Source organism: Tachypleus tridentatus, chromosome 13, assembly GCF_004210375.1.
Source record: "Tachypleus tridentatus isolate NWPU-2018 chromosome 13, ASM421037v1, whole genome shotgun sequence".
Taxonomy (NCBI): Eukaryota; Metazoa; Arthropoda; class Merostomata; order Xiphosura; family Limulidae; genus Tachypleus; species Tachypleus tridentatus.
The window spans coordinates 271,945,012-271,962,192 of NC_134837.1; the positions used below are offsets into that span (position 1 = coordinate 271,945,012).

General features: G+C 31.1%; 1 protein-coding gene across 1 annotated transcript; it reads left to right on the forward strand.

Annotated features, from left to right (window-relative positions):
* The first annotated feature begins 1,261 nt into the window (after positions 1 to 1,261).
* On the forward strand, positions 1,262 to 15,634 carry LOC143237284 (uncharacterized). Its single transcript, XM_076476361.1, has 2 exons — positions 1,262 to 1,594; positions 15,258 to 15,634. The coding sequence occupies exons 1-2, from the start codon at positions 1,296 to 1,298 to the stop codon at positions 15,463 to 15,465; spliced, it is 507 nt and encodes a 168-aa protein (XP_076332476.1). The 5' UTR covers positions 1,262 to 1,295; the 3' UTR covers positions 15,466 to 15,634.
* Positions 15,635 to 17,181: the final 1,547 nt, after the last annotated feature.

Below are 17,181 nucleotides of genomic sequence, written 5' to 3' on the forward strand. Positions count from 1 at the left end.
ACATACATTTTGATCAAGAACAAAAAATTAAAACATATATAGGTTGGCCTTTAGTGTAGAGATTTTCATTGTATTTCGACGAATAGGAGTCGAGTTCCTTAATCACATGGCCATGCCGGCCTTTGACGAAATACCTATGCACTTCCATAATAATTAAAATATAATTTTGATATTGTAATATGTATATATTGATATTATTTGGACAGAAGAGCATTGATATTTGTAAACGTATCGATAGGTACAAAGTTGATGACGTATTCCACATGCATAACGTACCCTTCCGTAAACCCTATTATTTTAACAATTTCCCAATCAATTTACACGTTATTTACTTACCGTTATAAGTTATGTTTGTTCAGATAGTTTTAAGTTGAAGAATACATTGCATAGTAGTGTTCTCTTAAGATAAGATTGAAAATACAATCTGTAAGTAAAATATTCTATAATTTGCCATATCCTTTGACATGAAGCACAGGTTTGGTTATTCAAAACTTATCAACACAGCATGGGTTAAACAATCAAAACTATTCAAAAATAACTGCTATAATATTAATGTGTATATAATATTTATGGGTTTGTGAGTACTTTTAACTCACCTTATATTAAGTTAAATTAACTTACATATGTGAATAGTGTTACGGCATTATACTTAATTTATTATTCGATATTATATAGCGGTTCATTACAGATTTCTTTGCATTAAAAATAAAACTCAAAATATAATCTTTGCGTCAATTTAGATAACCATATGACCAGTTGAAATGACTAAAAAATCTCGTAAATAAATCCATGAATGTTTAATATTATTCTGATCTTTAGATGCGTGTTTCAATGTTTTATTAATTAAATGGTTAGCGTGTTCTTATTTGATTTCAACTGTATTAACTAACTTGTAGGTAATGGGTAGTTTTGACAAAGCTGTAATATAAAATAATGATGTAATAGACTTACATTTTGGAAAAACATTATTTTATTTACGGTAACGAATGTATAGTAAAAAATTTCAGTTTATGTTGAACAAAGCTAAGAATAATTGTATACATACATTTTTTTAAAGTTGCAACGTTGAAACATCTTGTACGGAATTTCTTATATATATTTTCTGAAGAATATTCATTAAAAGTTGACAAAAACACTTCAATTTTTCTCTATGGAAATACCTTTTTTGAAAATTTGCAGAATATGTCAGAATATTACAAAATTAATAATTAATAACATTGTTTAGACTTATACCAAGTGCAATTTACAACATAGGTAGCGCTAAGAAACAATGTGATTTGATGAAATAATTTGAAATGGCGACAGTAAATTTAGAAGATAAGTCTCGTAGCGAAGAAAATCTTAAACAAGTAAAAGAAAAAGAAAACAAGAGTAATATTAGTACATGTTCGGCAAACTGCGAAAAAAAAGAAGGTAACAGTAAAGCTAAGAGGAGTTCGGAAAATTCTGAAATCCTGCAAAAACGTTTAAATGAATTTGAGAAACTTTTTGCTGACCGATACACGGAAAGTGATGAAGATTTTATGAAATTGAAATATCAGCCTTTACCTGATCCTCCTTGTGTGCATCCTTGGGAAGCAGAGCCTGTACGAGAGTAAGTGTAATTTAAGTAACTTTAGATGAGTTAGTTATGTATATCGCATATGTGTATTATTAAGCAATTTCAGTGCAAATGTTTTAAGCAGTTTAATGTCTTATTTTTCTTTTATGTGGTGAGAAGGTTGGTAAAAAGAACCAAAGAATTATATTTAAAAACAATTGTATTGAACTTCAAGAACAGTTTGTAGTTGTAACTTGTTACTGTACTATATTAGGTAGATCTAGCTATAAATTTATAGGAAAGTTATCTGACTTTGTAATTACCATATTGTTCAGGTTGCATGTAGCCCAGACTTTGGGTTCCACTTTTAAGTTTTAGACCCCCACCTTTGTCTATGACATCAAACACCATGATTATTTAATTTCAAAATATCAGCAGGCTTAACTTCATATGGAAAATAAAATGAGGAAATATATGAAACATTAAAAACATGATTACATGATTTGGTGTGTGTAAAATTACAAGGAAAAAAAAGGATTTATTAAGAAAAGAAAGAAATGATGTCATTTCACATAAATACCACTAGGATAATTCAAAGTTGCTCAAAGACAAACCTGTTAGCATTAATTGTTTGTTAAGTGAGTCTTGCCTTGTGTAGTATTTTCTTGTCCATGTTCCTAATTCAGCATGTTATGTATAGTTAATTATGCTTTAATTGTAATAAGTTTGAGAGTATAATAAAGATCACGTGTTACTAAAGTTTTTAATCAGAACTGAATATGCCCATATGAGGAAACTATAACTTCATTCATTAAACCATGCTGAAGCAGCCCGAACGACACATTGTTATGCCAACAGGAGCAATTAGTTACACAAGCTATAGATTGTGTAGTGATAATGTGAAAAATGGGTTCTGTACAGACAAGAAGTTGATTTCAGTTGGTTGAAAATGTAAGCCATGTTTAGCATGTGCCTCATCTGTTCAAACCTGCATGTTATTTCAAATATACTCTTGATAACATAAATTATAGATAATACTGATATGTTTTTATCATTATTTATATCTATCAAACCTTTACTTAAACACTTATTACAAGTACTTGTGTTGTATTCACTACAAATATGAATATTTGTTTTGGAACAGAACTGTTGACACAGTTTTATGAATATATCCATTATTTAAAGTTATCAGTTCATATTTGCATATATATTTCTCAAGGTACAATTCATCTTTTCTCAGATCCTCTGCTTTGAAACTTTGGAAACACCTCAGTGGTCATGTTGTTATTAGTTATTTCAGGTCAAGTGAAAAGGAATTTATTTTACTTTTTAAAATTTTGTAATTCCAACCACAAGGAGGAATAAAATTTTTACTGTAAGATGTGATAAACTTCAAAGTATTAAATTTGTAGGTATAATAGTAAGTGTTAAAATGTGGAAATAAGTACAAATAAGAACTTTTTTTTATTTTAGTATAAGAGGGATTATGTAAGTTTTAACCTACAGTGAAACTTTAGATATAACTTTAAAAGGTTGTGCATGAATGAATTACAAAGAAAAATCAGTTTGGCTAAAATATAAATTGTGATGATAATTTCAGATTGTTAATAAAATATGTGAAAAATGCTTTTAAAATTGGGGACATTTATTTCTTGACCTTAGATTTTATTAGTGTATTTGAAAGAATTGAACAATTTAGTTTAGCTGTTGACTCTCAAAATTCATCATAAAAACTTTGATGAAATTTATGAAAGAGCTTCAACCATTAATTTGAAAAATGTTTTTTTAATATTGTCTTTGCATATCACCCCTAAAGGAAAGTTAAAATTTAAAGCCATTTTTTTTTTCAATGAATCATTAATTCTCATCTTAAAGTGTTGATCTCCACTATTGTGAATTGACAGCTTGTTTCATAAATCAGTCATCCAGTTTTAGGCTCGGCATGGCCAGGTGGTTAAGGCACTTGACTCGTAATCTGAGGGTCGCAGTTTCAAATCCATGTCACACTAAACATGCTCGCCCTTTTAGCCATGGGGCATTATAATGTGATGGTTATTCCTGCTATTCATTGGTAAAAGAGTAGCCCAACAGTTGGTGGTGTGGTGACTAGCTGCTTTCCTTCTAGTCTTACACTGCTAAATTAGGGATGGCTAGTGCAGATAGCCCATGAGTAGCTTTGCATGAAATTAAAAATCAAACTGAACAGTCCTGTTTCAGATATAAAAAATTTTTAACTTATCATTTTGTTTTATACAGTGTATATTTATTTGCATAAACATTAAAACTATAAATAAGCTTTTCTAGTGCAGAATATAAGCACAATTAATGAGGAAAAGGATAGTTAATTAAATACCAATAAAATTTGAAACTTGCCTGGAAAAAGTATTTGTTTTCATTTGCTGTGCTTTAATTTATGTAAAATCAGAAGATATATGGTGTTGGTTCATAACCAAAATATACTGTATTTCCAAGCATCAAAAACACACACCCATTTTGATTAGCTAAGTTTTGAATAAAATGAAAACATAAGGTTGGATCACTTCTATCAATCTTGCATTACATGAATCCTCTTGCCAAATTCTTGTTTTTTTTAGCTATATGCTTACCATATCTACCTTTGAAAGTGTATACCATATATTACCACTGAATATATGTATTATTACCAGTAATAACATTTTTCTAAGACTGGGAGTTAAAAAGAGTGCTGGTATTACAGCAACATATGTACAGTGACCTGTTCTTGTTTATTTATTTGTTATTTTATACTAAATAACTTGCACATTTCATTCTGGATCATATAGAGAGGTTTGATTACTGTCTAGTATCAAAATGCTTCCTCTAGGCTTAGGTTCAGGCCTATGAGCAATGTAACCTTTGGCCTGGAAGATGCAGGGTAAATTTTTTAGACTTATTTTGAGGAAAAAGTAACATCTTCAACAACAGAGAATACAGTACTTCTGACTTTTCAGGAGTCTTTCAGTTAATAAACCTTTTATCCCTTTAAGGTAGTATAAACATTACAAAGTTTTAGAAATAATTTTTTCTGAATTAATATTATTCTATATTTAGATTTTAGAGAATAGTTTATAAGTTACATTATGATAATTACTGCTATGAGTTGAATGTTTATAAAACAGGTGGAAAAGATTAGAAAGTTGATCTAATATAGAAAATGAGAAATACTATAATAAAGTGGTTCTCGAAAATTTTTGTTCTTGGCTCACCAGAAATGTTTTTTATTGTGGCTTATTGCAGTGGGGCCTAAACATTGTGTAGTCGCTCCTTTCCACAGACCACTTGAAGGTAGCTGTGGACAACAAATTCAAAATTTCTGATTGAGAGAATAATGAAAGTGTTGAAGCTCTTTGAGATCTGTTTCAAAATGTTTGTTCTTTATAATACTAATATTTCTACATTCTGTTGTGACTGAAGTGCTGATAATTGATTGTTATTGAAAATAATGTAAAATTATCTTTGTAATTGGACAAGTACACAACTTATGGAGTATTTGTCATTCATTTTACAAGGTTTACAGCTGGGTAGGATGAGTAAGCAAAAGCATACACACACAGATTTTACATAGCCATTAATCCACATATAGAAGAGTATTTGAAAACTCAAATTTTTAATTTGAATAATCTGAAACTATATATAGTCCAAATGTTTGGGATCATTCAGTTTAAAATAACAGAAGGGAAACAGTAAAAGTGCTTTGAACTAAGAGCTAATGCAAGCTTCTTGGACAGAAAAATTTTGTGGTGATGTAAAGAGTAATGGATTTCTGTAGAAAAAATTAACAAGTTGAGTTCAGAATGAAAAGTACTGATATCTTTAGCATTACGGATGATTTGGTAAGTACAAACCTGATAAATAATGAAAAGACCATATTCCTTGAATTTGTTTGCAACAGTTGAACAGTATGTACCCAGTACAAGCCTCAAAAATTGTTTTGTGATATCTAAATCGGTCTCAAAGCACTAATATTTGTGCCCCAAGACACTTAAAGAATAAATCATTGGAATATAAATAATGGAAAATATATCTGATCAACCCATACAGGAAAAAAAATCTTACATCGTTTCATGATGTAAATAGCTCTTAAAGTTTATTTGAAATCATTAAAATTTGTTCAACCCATTAGAGGTTTCTTTGAATAAACACTCCAAAATATTTAATGAATCAGCATTAGACATCAAGTTCTCATTTATCAGTTTCTCTAGATATAATGTCATAATTTGATTTTACTGATATTTAAAGCCAGGTAGTTGCCAATAAGTCAAGTTTTTACTAGATTTCAGTACCTTGTTTCGAGTTTTAAAGAATCTGCAAAATGATAAGGCATTTTAAAAGAGTAGTGCCATTGGCATATAAGTTATGATTGTCAATTAGACATACTATAAGTCATTTATACAAGTTATGATTGTCAATTAGACATACTGTAAGTCATTCATATAAGTTATGATTGTCAGTTAGATCATATTGTAAGTCACTGATATAACTAATTGTCAGTTGGACATACTGTAAGTCTTTCATATAAGTAATAGTTGTCAGTTGGACATACTGTAAGTCATTCATATAAGTTATGATTGTCAGTTAGACATACTGTATGTCAGTATATAACTAATTGTCAGTTGGACATATTGTAAGTCTTTCATATAAGTAATAGTTGTCAGTTGGACATACTGTAAGTCATTCATATATGTAATAATTGTCAGTTGGACATACTGTAAGTCTTTCATATAAGTAATAAACAAGAGGAGCCAAGAGTTGAGCCTTCAGGAATTCTACAGTGAAGACTGCCAAGACTGTATTGTGTTCCATTAACTATGGCTTAACATTGCCTGTTATTTGAATACATATTTAAAATATGCATATTTCTTCATATGCCATAAGGAGCACATTTATGCAACAATATTTAATGATTTACACTGTCAAATGCCTTTTAGTTGTAGGCCACAAAGCAGAACAGATCTTTGTTCATAAGCCTCGGTAATCTTTGTAGTGATTGCCAGTAGATGCTTTTCATAAGCTAGTGTTTGCTAAAACCAAATTAAAACTTTCTGAGGATCTTGTGTGTTTGAGACAAAATATGTTCCATAATATTTAACATGTGCAGACAGAATACATGTAGTCTGATAATTTTGAACCCAATCAGGATCATCACTTTGTAGGTAGGTATGGTTCTAGCAAATTTAGGAACACATGGAATTTTGTCTGTAACACAACTTGTTGTCAATGGTAGAGTGTGTTGGGCTCTCATTATAGGTGTTATTTTGATACTAATTCTGTTTACATATTTCTTTAGTATGTTATTTAACCTGTTGATTTGAATAACAGATTGATGTTATAACATCATCAACATGAGATACTAAACTACAAACTTTCCAGGAACTAACTTGTGAAACATGTTGACACTGAAACTATTACATTTCTATTAAGTAAAACAGCCAAGAATTACTTATATTACTGTATTTCATTACAACAGTTTAAGTTCCTTCAACTGAATATTTTATTATTATAAAACAAGTTCTAATTTAAATTCAATTTTGCTAGCATATTCTTCTAGAAAAGACAACTAGTTAGTATCATGACCTATTAATATACATGTTATTTAATAAACCACTTACTTCACCATAATTTTGTACTTGTGGTTGGGGACTAATTTTATTAATTCCATTCACCTTTATATCCATGATGATTGCCATGTCTGAAAAAGATATGTAGCATTAGTTGTCCACATTGTATTTTTCCATATTTTATTTAGAATGTAATTAAAAGCCTCAAAACTGATATTCATACACTTGATATAATATTTTAGCAGACATATAACATAACATAACAGAATTTTTTACCTTATAGGGCTTTCCCACTACAACTTCAGAGGAGCACCTTCATATAAGTCTCTGATGGATGCCATTTGTTTATATATTGTAAAAGTATTCACACTTTTTACAAAGGACTTTTGTGTTGTAACAAAAGCCATGATGTAAAAAAAAGATGGTTTATTGTGATTGTAGGTAAAATCTCAATATTCAGCTGAGTGTTGAGTTCTTGACTTTATGTATACAAAATATATGTAGATGTCCTAAAATATTAACCCTTTCACAAGAAGCTTGCTATAATATATTCACGTTCTTCTACACATTTGCACACATTAAATACTTGCACAATAACTTTAGATACAGTATGTGTATCTTTACAAAATTTAGAAGTCTTTAGTAAAGATTACAAGTTTTTTGTAATGCAAAAATCAGATTTTGTAAAGAAATTTTTACTAAATATTTGTTTATGAAAATATTGAGTATGTTTCATTAATAGTCTGGGTGCAAAGTGATTTCATGTTATTAAAAAAAGCAGTTCTTCATCTCACAAAATCTCAAATAAGCATAATCTTCAAAACCTCCAAAATACATTTGAGTTGTTTGTTTTCAATAAGATTTTATTTCTCTTCCCTAACTGTGTGGGTCTGGCACTTGACCAATCTTGTAATCATTATAAAAGAAAAGGGGAGATAAATATAAATTATGCTTTATTCATGCTAGATTGACTACATATTATAACACAAAAAATACAAATGTTTAGTCAAGTACTTTAAGTCTCATATTGGTATATATATATACACTTGTATTCTATTACATTAGCCTTACAGTCATGTTATGTATCCAGTAATATAAAACTGACAGTTAGTCTTCTGTTTTAGTGGACAATTATTTTGTAATATACAGTCACATTTTATATATTATATATTTATGTAGATTATTACTATTTAGAAATAAGTTATTAAACTTATTATATAAAATATAGAACAGTAAATAAATGAGTAAAGCAAACAACTGTTTCTTATAGCTATGATATTTGAACTCAGTTGCTGCTGAACATAGTTTGCTAAGCCTTTAAAATTTTGCATGTAGAGGATATCAAACAAAAGTTTTATATGTACAGTTGAATAACCAAAAATCATAAATAACTACACTGATACCATAGAATTCCACTATAATTTATTACACTAAGTAATTAAGCTGTATTTAGATTTAAAAAAAGTATGGAACTTTCAGCAGACCAAAGCATCATTACACCCACCTTTTGAAATCTAGGTTTTAAAGAATGTGGTAGCCTTTTCAAAGGTTAAAATAAAAGCTATCAATCAGTTATTCACATTTCATACATTAAAGTAAGTTTATATAAGGGGCCATTTTCAAGAACAGAAAGAGGTGAATGGGCCACGATGTGTGATTCAGTAATGCGGAGCCATATGTCAGCAAAATAAAAAGATAGGTTCTTATTTTTATATTCTAGCTTGTTAATATTGGTAATTTGAGTTCTTAATTTGTACAAAATTTAGATTTAGTATTTTGACATCACAAACATCTAATTTTAAACAATGCTGTATTCAACATACCATGGGATTTGCTAAAATCTATATTTATGTGCTCTTTTAATATGAAATTTTAGATTGAGAATAACTCATATAATATTAAAGTTTAAATTATTATATGCAATATTTGTAAACTTATTGACATAAATTCATACAATTTTGAATGCAAAAGGGGTTAATACATACTGTAATCCTGAACTGAAAATGACTGCATACAAAACTGATAAAGGTGCATCTCTCCCTTTAATCTAGTATGCATAAACAGTTCAGTGTTCATGCAGTATTTTAACACTAATGTGTTTCATATCCCAGCAGTTTTCAGGAGGCATGGTGTTGGGTGGAGGGCCTCACCAGTCTTCAGCACTGGGTATGTCATGTACAGTGTGACTGACATATTGTGACCACCTTCTTTACTTCTAATTTAGAGTTCTTAGAATTAGAGGTGTAAATATTAACTTTAGAAGTTACGAAATACCAGGTGAACTCAAAAATATTAAATTTCAAGGTGATACCTCCACATGCAGATCAGCTATCTCCCCTTGTGATTGTGCATTTTGACAGTAGCCTTTTGTAAACACCCACTTAACTGAACATGATTTTATATACATATGCACCACCCTATGATGATGATATTATTTGACAAAAGCCATCCTTTGACTGGAGGACAACATTTCTCCATGTTCACAAACTCCCCTGTGTGCATCTGTGCATCTGTGAATCTTCATTTTTTTATTGGCACATTATTCACCACATGTGTTTAAATCTCTTGTCTGTGTTACATTTATTGAGATTTGAATTGTTAATAGAACTCTGACTTTGTTATGAGTGTGGGATGTTGTTCAAACTTATGCCTTGTTTCAAGTGTGGCTTTTGGAGATATTTTAAGTGTCAGGGTCATGGTAGCCAATCTTCAATGTGATGTGGTTTGTCATACATTTAATGGATTTCCTCCTGCCATCTTCTCAGGTGAATTTCTTTCTCTTTACTCAGAATTATCTCTTGCACTATGACCTTAACTGAATTTGTCTTTACCCTTAACTTTACCATTGATTTCGAATTTCTTTCTTAGTTATGCTCTTTTCTTTTGCCTGTATTTTGTATTATATCTCATGTCCTACGACATTATTAGGTGTATCTTGCTTTATCTCATTGCTTTCTCTTGGGATTTATGTTGTTTCCTTCATCATATAACTTCTTTTTCACACCTAGATGCATAATTCTCCCCATTCCAGTGACTACTACTTGTGGCTGTATTTGTCATTGTTCTTCTTTCTTTTCCCAATATCCTGTCAGTTGTATCTTTCTGACCACCTTGGGGATTGAACCTCTTACCCTTTATTTCACTGTATACCTTCTTATTTGGGCACCTTTTTGTCACTTTTGTATTCCTTCTTCTTCCAACTTTCACCTAAAGCAATTCTTCTATTTCTGTAGGTGCTCATTTTCTTTAGCATTTGACCTGTTGTACTCTCTTCTGTGTTATCTTTCATTATTTTATTCCACTGCTGTTGGGACATGTTGGATCAAATTACATTCCTCTTTACTGTTCCACTTCTTTACTGTGAAAATATTACTAGTTAATCCCCCGGTTTTTTTTGGCCAGATACTTTTTCGCTTTTATTTTCCCCCACAGTGGTCTGGACTGATATTATACTGCTTCTGTCATCATTCCCACATTTGTTCTTCCTTCATGTTTGACTTTGCCATTTACCTCCTATTCCTTGTCTAGATATGTCTCCTTCTTACCTTTCCATCCCTGATTCTACACTATCCCCTGTTTCTTGTCTCTACCAGCAGTTGTTTCTTATTTCTCTTGTCAGTGACTGTCATACACTTATTATTCTCTTGTGCTTATTTTTTCTCCTGCTGTTGGTCTCAATTTCTGCTAACAGCTGTTTCTTTATTTCTGTAACTTAATCTCTTTCTCCACTCCTCTTTATTACTTTTTCCTACTTATGATCTGGTCAGTGTGTCAGGCATCTTCCTAGTTTTTCTCCCTCATCCCATCCTCTCTGTTTTGTCTGCCATTTTGTTTGTTTGTTTGTTTCTACCTTTTCCTTACTTTTTTCTTTCAGCCCCTCTTGTTTTAATTGGTAGTGAGGGCTTTTGCTTGTCATGTGTCTTTAACCCATGGTCTGCATTATAACTGTTAACTCATTTTCAAATGTTTCTCTTTTACAGTAGTTGCTTAGTAGTTATGTGTGTAACATGAGGGAAGGCTTATATCTCAAATTTTAAGTCCATTCTCACATTCCCTAAATATTGGCTACTTTGTGGGTGTCCTTGTGTCCCAACCAATTTCAGTCTATAGCACATTTGGCCACCAGATATTACTCTTTTTGTTCCCTCCTAGTATGAGAGGTTCTTTTCCAACTGAGGTTTCAGGCTTCTCAAGAACTACTGTTTCCTTTGGGGCATGTCCTCATGTATATTTTATTGTGAACCTTGGAGACCCTGATTTTATTTTCTTGGGGTCTTTTGTCTTTTTTTTTTGAGCCTCTCATCTAAGATTGATTACAGTGGTTGGACCATGCCATAACCTTTACTTACCACCTCTAAAACCAGATGTCTCCCTACTACAATCCCTCTCTCTCTGATTGAGTTACATTTTCATAAGAGCAGGTTCCTGACCTTCATATTCTTTGTCAAACTTGTTCGCCCTCTTCCTGCTGCTGGCAGAGCACCTGATCTTATTTCTCCTAGCATTTTCTTGCTCAACCTGATTGCTCTTGTTCCAAGGGCATTAGCTACACACTTCTGTGCCCATTTGCATTGTTTGCTATGAGCTCTAACCCTATTGGCAAACTACCTCTTTTGAACAGTTTTTACTTTGTCACTAGTTCAGCCTGTTTTGTTGGGTTTTGCTTTTTGTAAATTATGGTGTATATGGTCACCAGGTTTTACCCTTTTTTCACTTCCTGTATGAGAAGTTCTTCCAAATTGAAGTTTCTATCTTTTCTAGAACCCTTTTTCATTTTGGCATGCTCTTGTGCATCTTCCATGAGGATTACTCTAGATTGGAAACATCCCTCTTGATAATACCTTGCTACCCTTCTGAACTCCCACCTCCATCTGATGGTTATGTATTCCTCATGCTTCAGTTCTGTCTGTTGTTTGTTTTTGTGTTGTTTTTTAACAGGTTTGATCTTACTTTTTCTTTGTATCTCTTTGTGGGCCTCAGATTTCCATGTTACTATCCTTCTTGGTCCCTTTCATTTGACATCTCTGACTACTTTAGCCTTGATCTGCTTGATACCAAGGCCCCTTCCTTCCATTTTCTCTTGCTTCACACTGCCATGTGTGATATTATTTTACTTTGTAGGTTTTTACTGTGAATGCCAGCACCCACTGTAGCAGATAACTCAAATGTCAGTGCAAGTTTAAATATATATTTAAATGGCCATAAAATCTAATATTTATCTTAATTTTTTAATTTTGAGAACATGGAAGCTATATTTTGTATAAATAGAACAAAGTATTCAAATTATGAATTAGATATATAATACCCTTTTTACTTCTTTTCTTGAAAATTGCTTGAGGAGGGAAAAATATAAAATTATGTTTCTGTCATGCAATTGTGTGAGAAACAATGTCTTATAATGCTAAATAACCAGGTCTTTTAGCACCTGTGGCTGGCACAGCCAAGATAGACTGTAGCATATCATTTCACTTAATAAAAAATTTTGATAAGTCATGCAGCATCCCATATTATATCGGTAAATATTTATAAGATTCAGTTACAACAGTAGCATCCAGAACAAATCTTAGAATGGTATGCTTAGCAACCTTTGATGTGTAATAACCAACAGAGTACTGTTTCATTAACAAACATTCAGTAGTTTTAATAGTGTAGTCTTGTGAAAATTTGTAGCTAGAAACTCAGTAAACATTAACTGTATTTTAAGCTTCCTACATGTTTTAACTACATTTAATATATTTCTGTGCACAGTTTAATTTAAAAAAGAAACATAATTCTAAAATGTTGTACATGAAGATGCCCATCATATTAAATGAAAGAGAACTAAAAATGTCTTTATAAAAAAAAAATGGAAATGGGAATGTTGGTGTTATGTGTTAGAAGTTCACGGAATGTTGGTGTTATGTGTTAGAAGTTCACTGTAAATTTGAAACATTTTAAATAAAATGAAGAATTTGTGTGAAGTACAAAAATTGCATTCAGTATCACTTGTAGTTCTGTCTTGATAAGGAAAGTTATTTAGCAGGTGAGTGAATCCTGATTTAGCTGGTAACACTATGTAACACATGTTGTTCATGGATAGTATGTGTTATTTCTTAATTGTTTATGTTGTAAAAGTACAGAAAATGGCCATTATTCCCATCAAACTTTGCTTTTGTGACCTACATAATGAAACTTAGAAATTAACCTATTTTCTATGTAAAAATGGGCAAACTTACATGACGTCTGAATAAAACAACATGAATCAAGATTTACATGTATTTATACTGGAGTTGAACAAAATTGTTTGGAAGTGAGTACTTTTTGGAGATTTGCAACTGTAATGTAAGTCACTTTGATGTATCAGCCTCCAAATATAGTTTGCCATCATATTTTTGTTATATGCTCCCAGGTCACAAAAGCAAAGTTTGAAGAGACAAATAGGTCTTCCATTTACTGTAGGCATAAGCAATTGGGAAATAACACTTTCTGTCCAGGTTCAAGAAAAGTAAAAAATTTTGTTACATAATGTAATCCATGAAGTTTGAAGAGCATTTAATATGACAAACATATTAAACTCTGACTCTTTTTGTTAAAATAAACTAAAAGTTGTGCTTTTAAAACTAGCTTTCATAATAATTAACCAGCCTCTTTCATTTTTAAAATACTGCACATTTTCCTTAACATCTAAAATATATTATGCTTAGAAATAAAATAGATATTTGAAGCCTATTACAACAGCCTTGTAGTCATATGTGACAAGTCTGCCATATTCTACTTATTAACATTGATAATATCTCAATAATAATTGCACTGCCCCTGGTGGATTGTGTTGACCTTATCTTGTTACATTAATCAATCACAGAATTTTAATAATTGATAAGCTATTTGTGTGATTGTATAAGACAAGTACCTGTAGAGGTCTTATAATCATAAAATGTATTTTCAAGGAATTTCAATATTAGGAATTACATTGGAGGTTTACAGTAAAGGAAGTAAAGAGAGTATAAGAAAGAATGTTAAGTCTTTTTGAACATGAAGAAGGCAGTGGATATAGTGACATACAGAAGTATACATAAATATTTTTTTTTAATTTCATTTTAATACAACTTTTTACCATCATATTAAAAACTGCTATTACCTAATTTTGTGGCTGTTAAAAGGATGGTTTTTATGTGTACATTGAAGGCCAGGTTTCATTGGTGTCATGTTTTTCCAATATTTATGCATCAAACTGTGTTCACATTTATCTTTCATTAATAAAATTGGTACATGTTACCATATTTCTAGTCTTACTACCATAACATATATTTTATAATAAACAAAATCATTTTACATAATTTGGTTTTTCTGTGTAAACAGCATGTTTGAGAGTACTTATAAATTCCTAACAAATGCAGTGCAGCACAATAATGACAGTTTATCTGTTACTAACAATATTTGTATTTGACAATATAAATTGTACTGTTTTTTTTTAGGGATGCAATGTAAGCTAATTGTAATACTATCCTTGCTAAATGTTTATTAATCTTAAGGGGTGCTGTAAGAATTTTTTGCAATGCAGTAAGAAAACAAAAACACTCATTTATCTCCATTATTGATTATAAAACAGCCTGCCTTGAGCCATTTTGTAGACACTAAAAGCTAAAAGCATTTTATTGGTGATATTTTCTTAGCTTTTTTCTTCAGTGTATTTTAAAGAGTTTGAATTTCTAGAAGTTGATGGCCAGGTATATCTTCTGAAGACTGGTACAGTTTGTTTTGTTGTATGTTTATTGGCAGTGCTGTTAGATTACATTCCAAGAGACATTCTAAGTTGCTCTTATCCTACAATATGATACTAATAAAATAAAACATTTCTGTATTCTAAAACTAAAGAATACTAAAAGAACCCACGATTCAGTTTCCTTCTTCATCGGGTTTATTTACATATTTGTGTGTAAAAGGTATTAAATATATATTTGTATAACAGAAGTCATTTACTGAAGGTAACTTTTGTACATGTGATATTATTAAATATATATCCATATAGCACAAGCCGCTTTCTGAAGGTAACTTTTGTATGTGTGATATTATTAAGTACACATCCATATAGCACAAGCCATTTACTGAAGGTAACTTTTATGTACATGTACTTGTTTCTAAAAGTAGACTTGTATTTGCAGGTACCAAGATCGATATCACGGTAGGAACAGGTGGAGAGAAAGTGAAAGAAACCATTACAGACATCATGAGCGAAGCTATTCAGGTTCAAGAAATCCACGAGAAGGAATGAGAGATGATTACAGAAGTCGTGAACCACATGGCAGAAGGTACAGAGACTCAGAAGATTGGGGTAGATACGATAACAGGAGAAGAGATAGAAGGTGGTGAAATAAAACTGTAAAAATGTGTGGGATGGTCTAACAGTTTAGAAGATACTATATTGTGCGTCAAATTATTTCAAACTACCATTCAATGAAGTTTCACGTACATTTTGTAAATACATTCATGTATTGCAAACATCTTTCAGAAAATAAATTGTCAGTTTTGGAATAAAAAATATACATTTGTGTCTGACTTTAACTTTAGAGATTAGCATTTATTCAGAGATGGGTTAAGGCATTCGACTCATAATCTGAGGATCGTGGATTCGAATACAGGTCGCACCAAACATCCTTGCCCTTTCAGCCATGGGGGCATTATAATGTGATGGTCAATTCCACTTCGTTGGTAAAAGAATTGGCAGTTGATGGTGATGACTAGCTGCCTTCCCTCTAGTCTTATGTTGCTAAGTTAGGAATGGCTAGCACAAATAGCCCAAGTACAGCTTTGTGTGAAATTCAAAACAAAACAAAAACGTTAATACCCATACCGGCAGTTCTGAGATACATTTGTATTTCAAGTGGGTTTCTTGACATCAAGAAATATTTCCAAATTGTTTCTCCTAGTAACTAGCATGCCAGGTTGAGAATATAAGGGTTTCAATTACTATATTGTTACTACACTAGATTATACTCTACATTTTAGCAAATTTGGGTGTATTATAAGAGCAATAGCCAAATCGCATTATGTAGTTAGAATAGCCAAAGAGTTGGCTACTTTTCACTAGCTGCTCACTGTTCAGCCTGTCAGTTTCTAATTAAAGACAGCTAGTATTAATAACCAATGTGTAGCTTTACTTGTATATCTCTAGCAAAAAACACCAAATTGATTTAATTCCATTTTTAACTAACAGATTTCATATAGAATGAAAGATTTAGATATTGGTTTTGTGAAAAGAAAGACAAGTTGAAATTAGAGTTAAGAAACTAGTGGGTGAATATTTCCAAACTAGCAGATACCAATTGAAAGAATTCAACAGTAATTTGTATAAACTTACTGATGAATAAATACAGAAGGTACAGAGAACCTAATTCCATGGATCAAAACACATTGAATGTGATTATATTTTGAGCCTTTTTCAGCCATCTTTTGTCATTCCATGTGTTATTTTCATAACGAAAAATTACATTGTTTTTAAGCAAACGAGACTAAATACAATATGTTATTAGCAAAAATCTTTGGTTTTCGTTACAATATGTCCATTTAGCGCATTGGAGTGCTTAGCTGTTGGGAGTTTTTTCTGATGGATGCCACCATTACTTGTCATTTTACTGAGCGCTTTTTAACAGTTGTCATCTATAAAAAAGTGTCAAAGGAGAAATTAAATTTATTAAACATAGTATAATAAAATCATATACGTATATTATACTTACATGAAAAAAATATATAAATCGAACAGTAACAAATATATACTCAAATATATTCCTTTCTGTATATTACTTGATGCTGCTACTCCTGTCTCGGAAATATTTCTTTTAGTCAGTCAACAGAGGGAGCCCCGTTTCTTCATAAAATTCTTTCACAAAAAGTGAAAAAAAATTGTTTCTAAGTCTCATCTTAGATTAACCGTTCAGCACATTCAAATACTGACGGGTTGATGTTAAATTTTAGAAATAGAAAGAAAATTAATAATTTTCTTCTAATGAACTCTTGAATTTTTTTTTTCCATCACTTATTGTTTATGAGATACAGAGTGACAGATAGATTATTTTCCGTGTATAATGT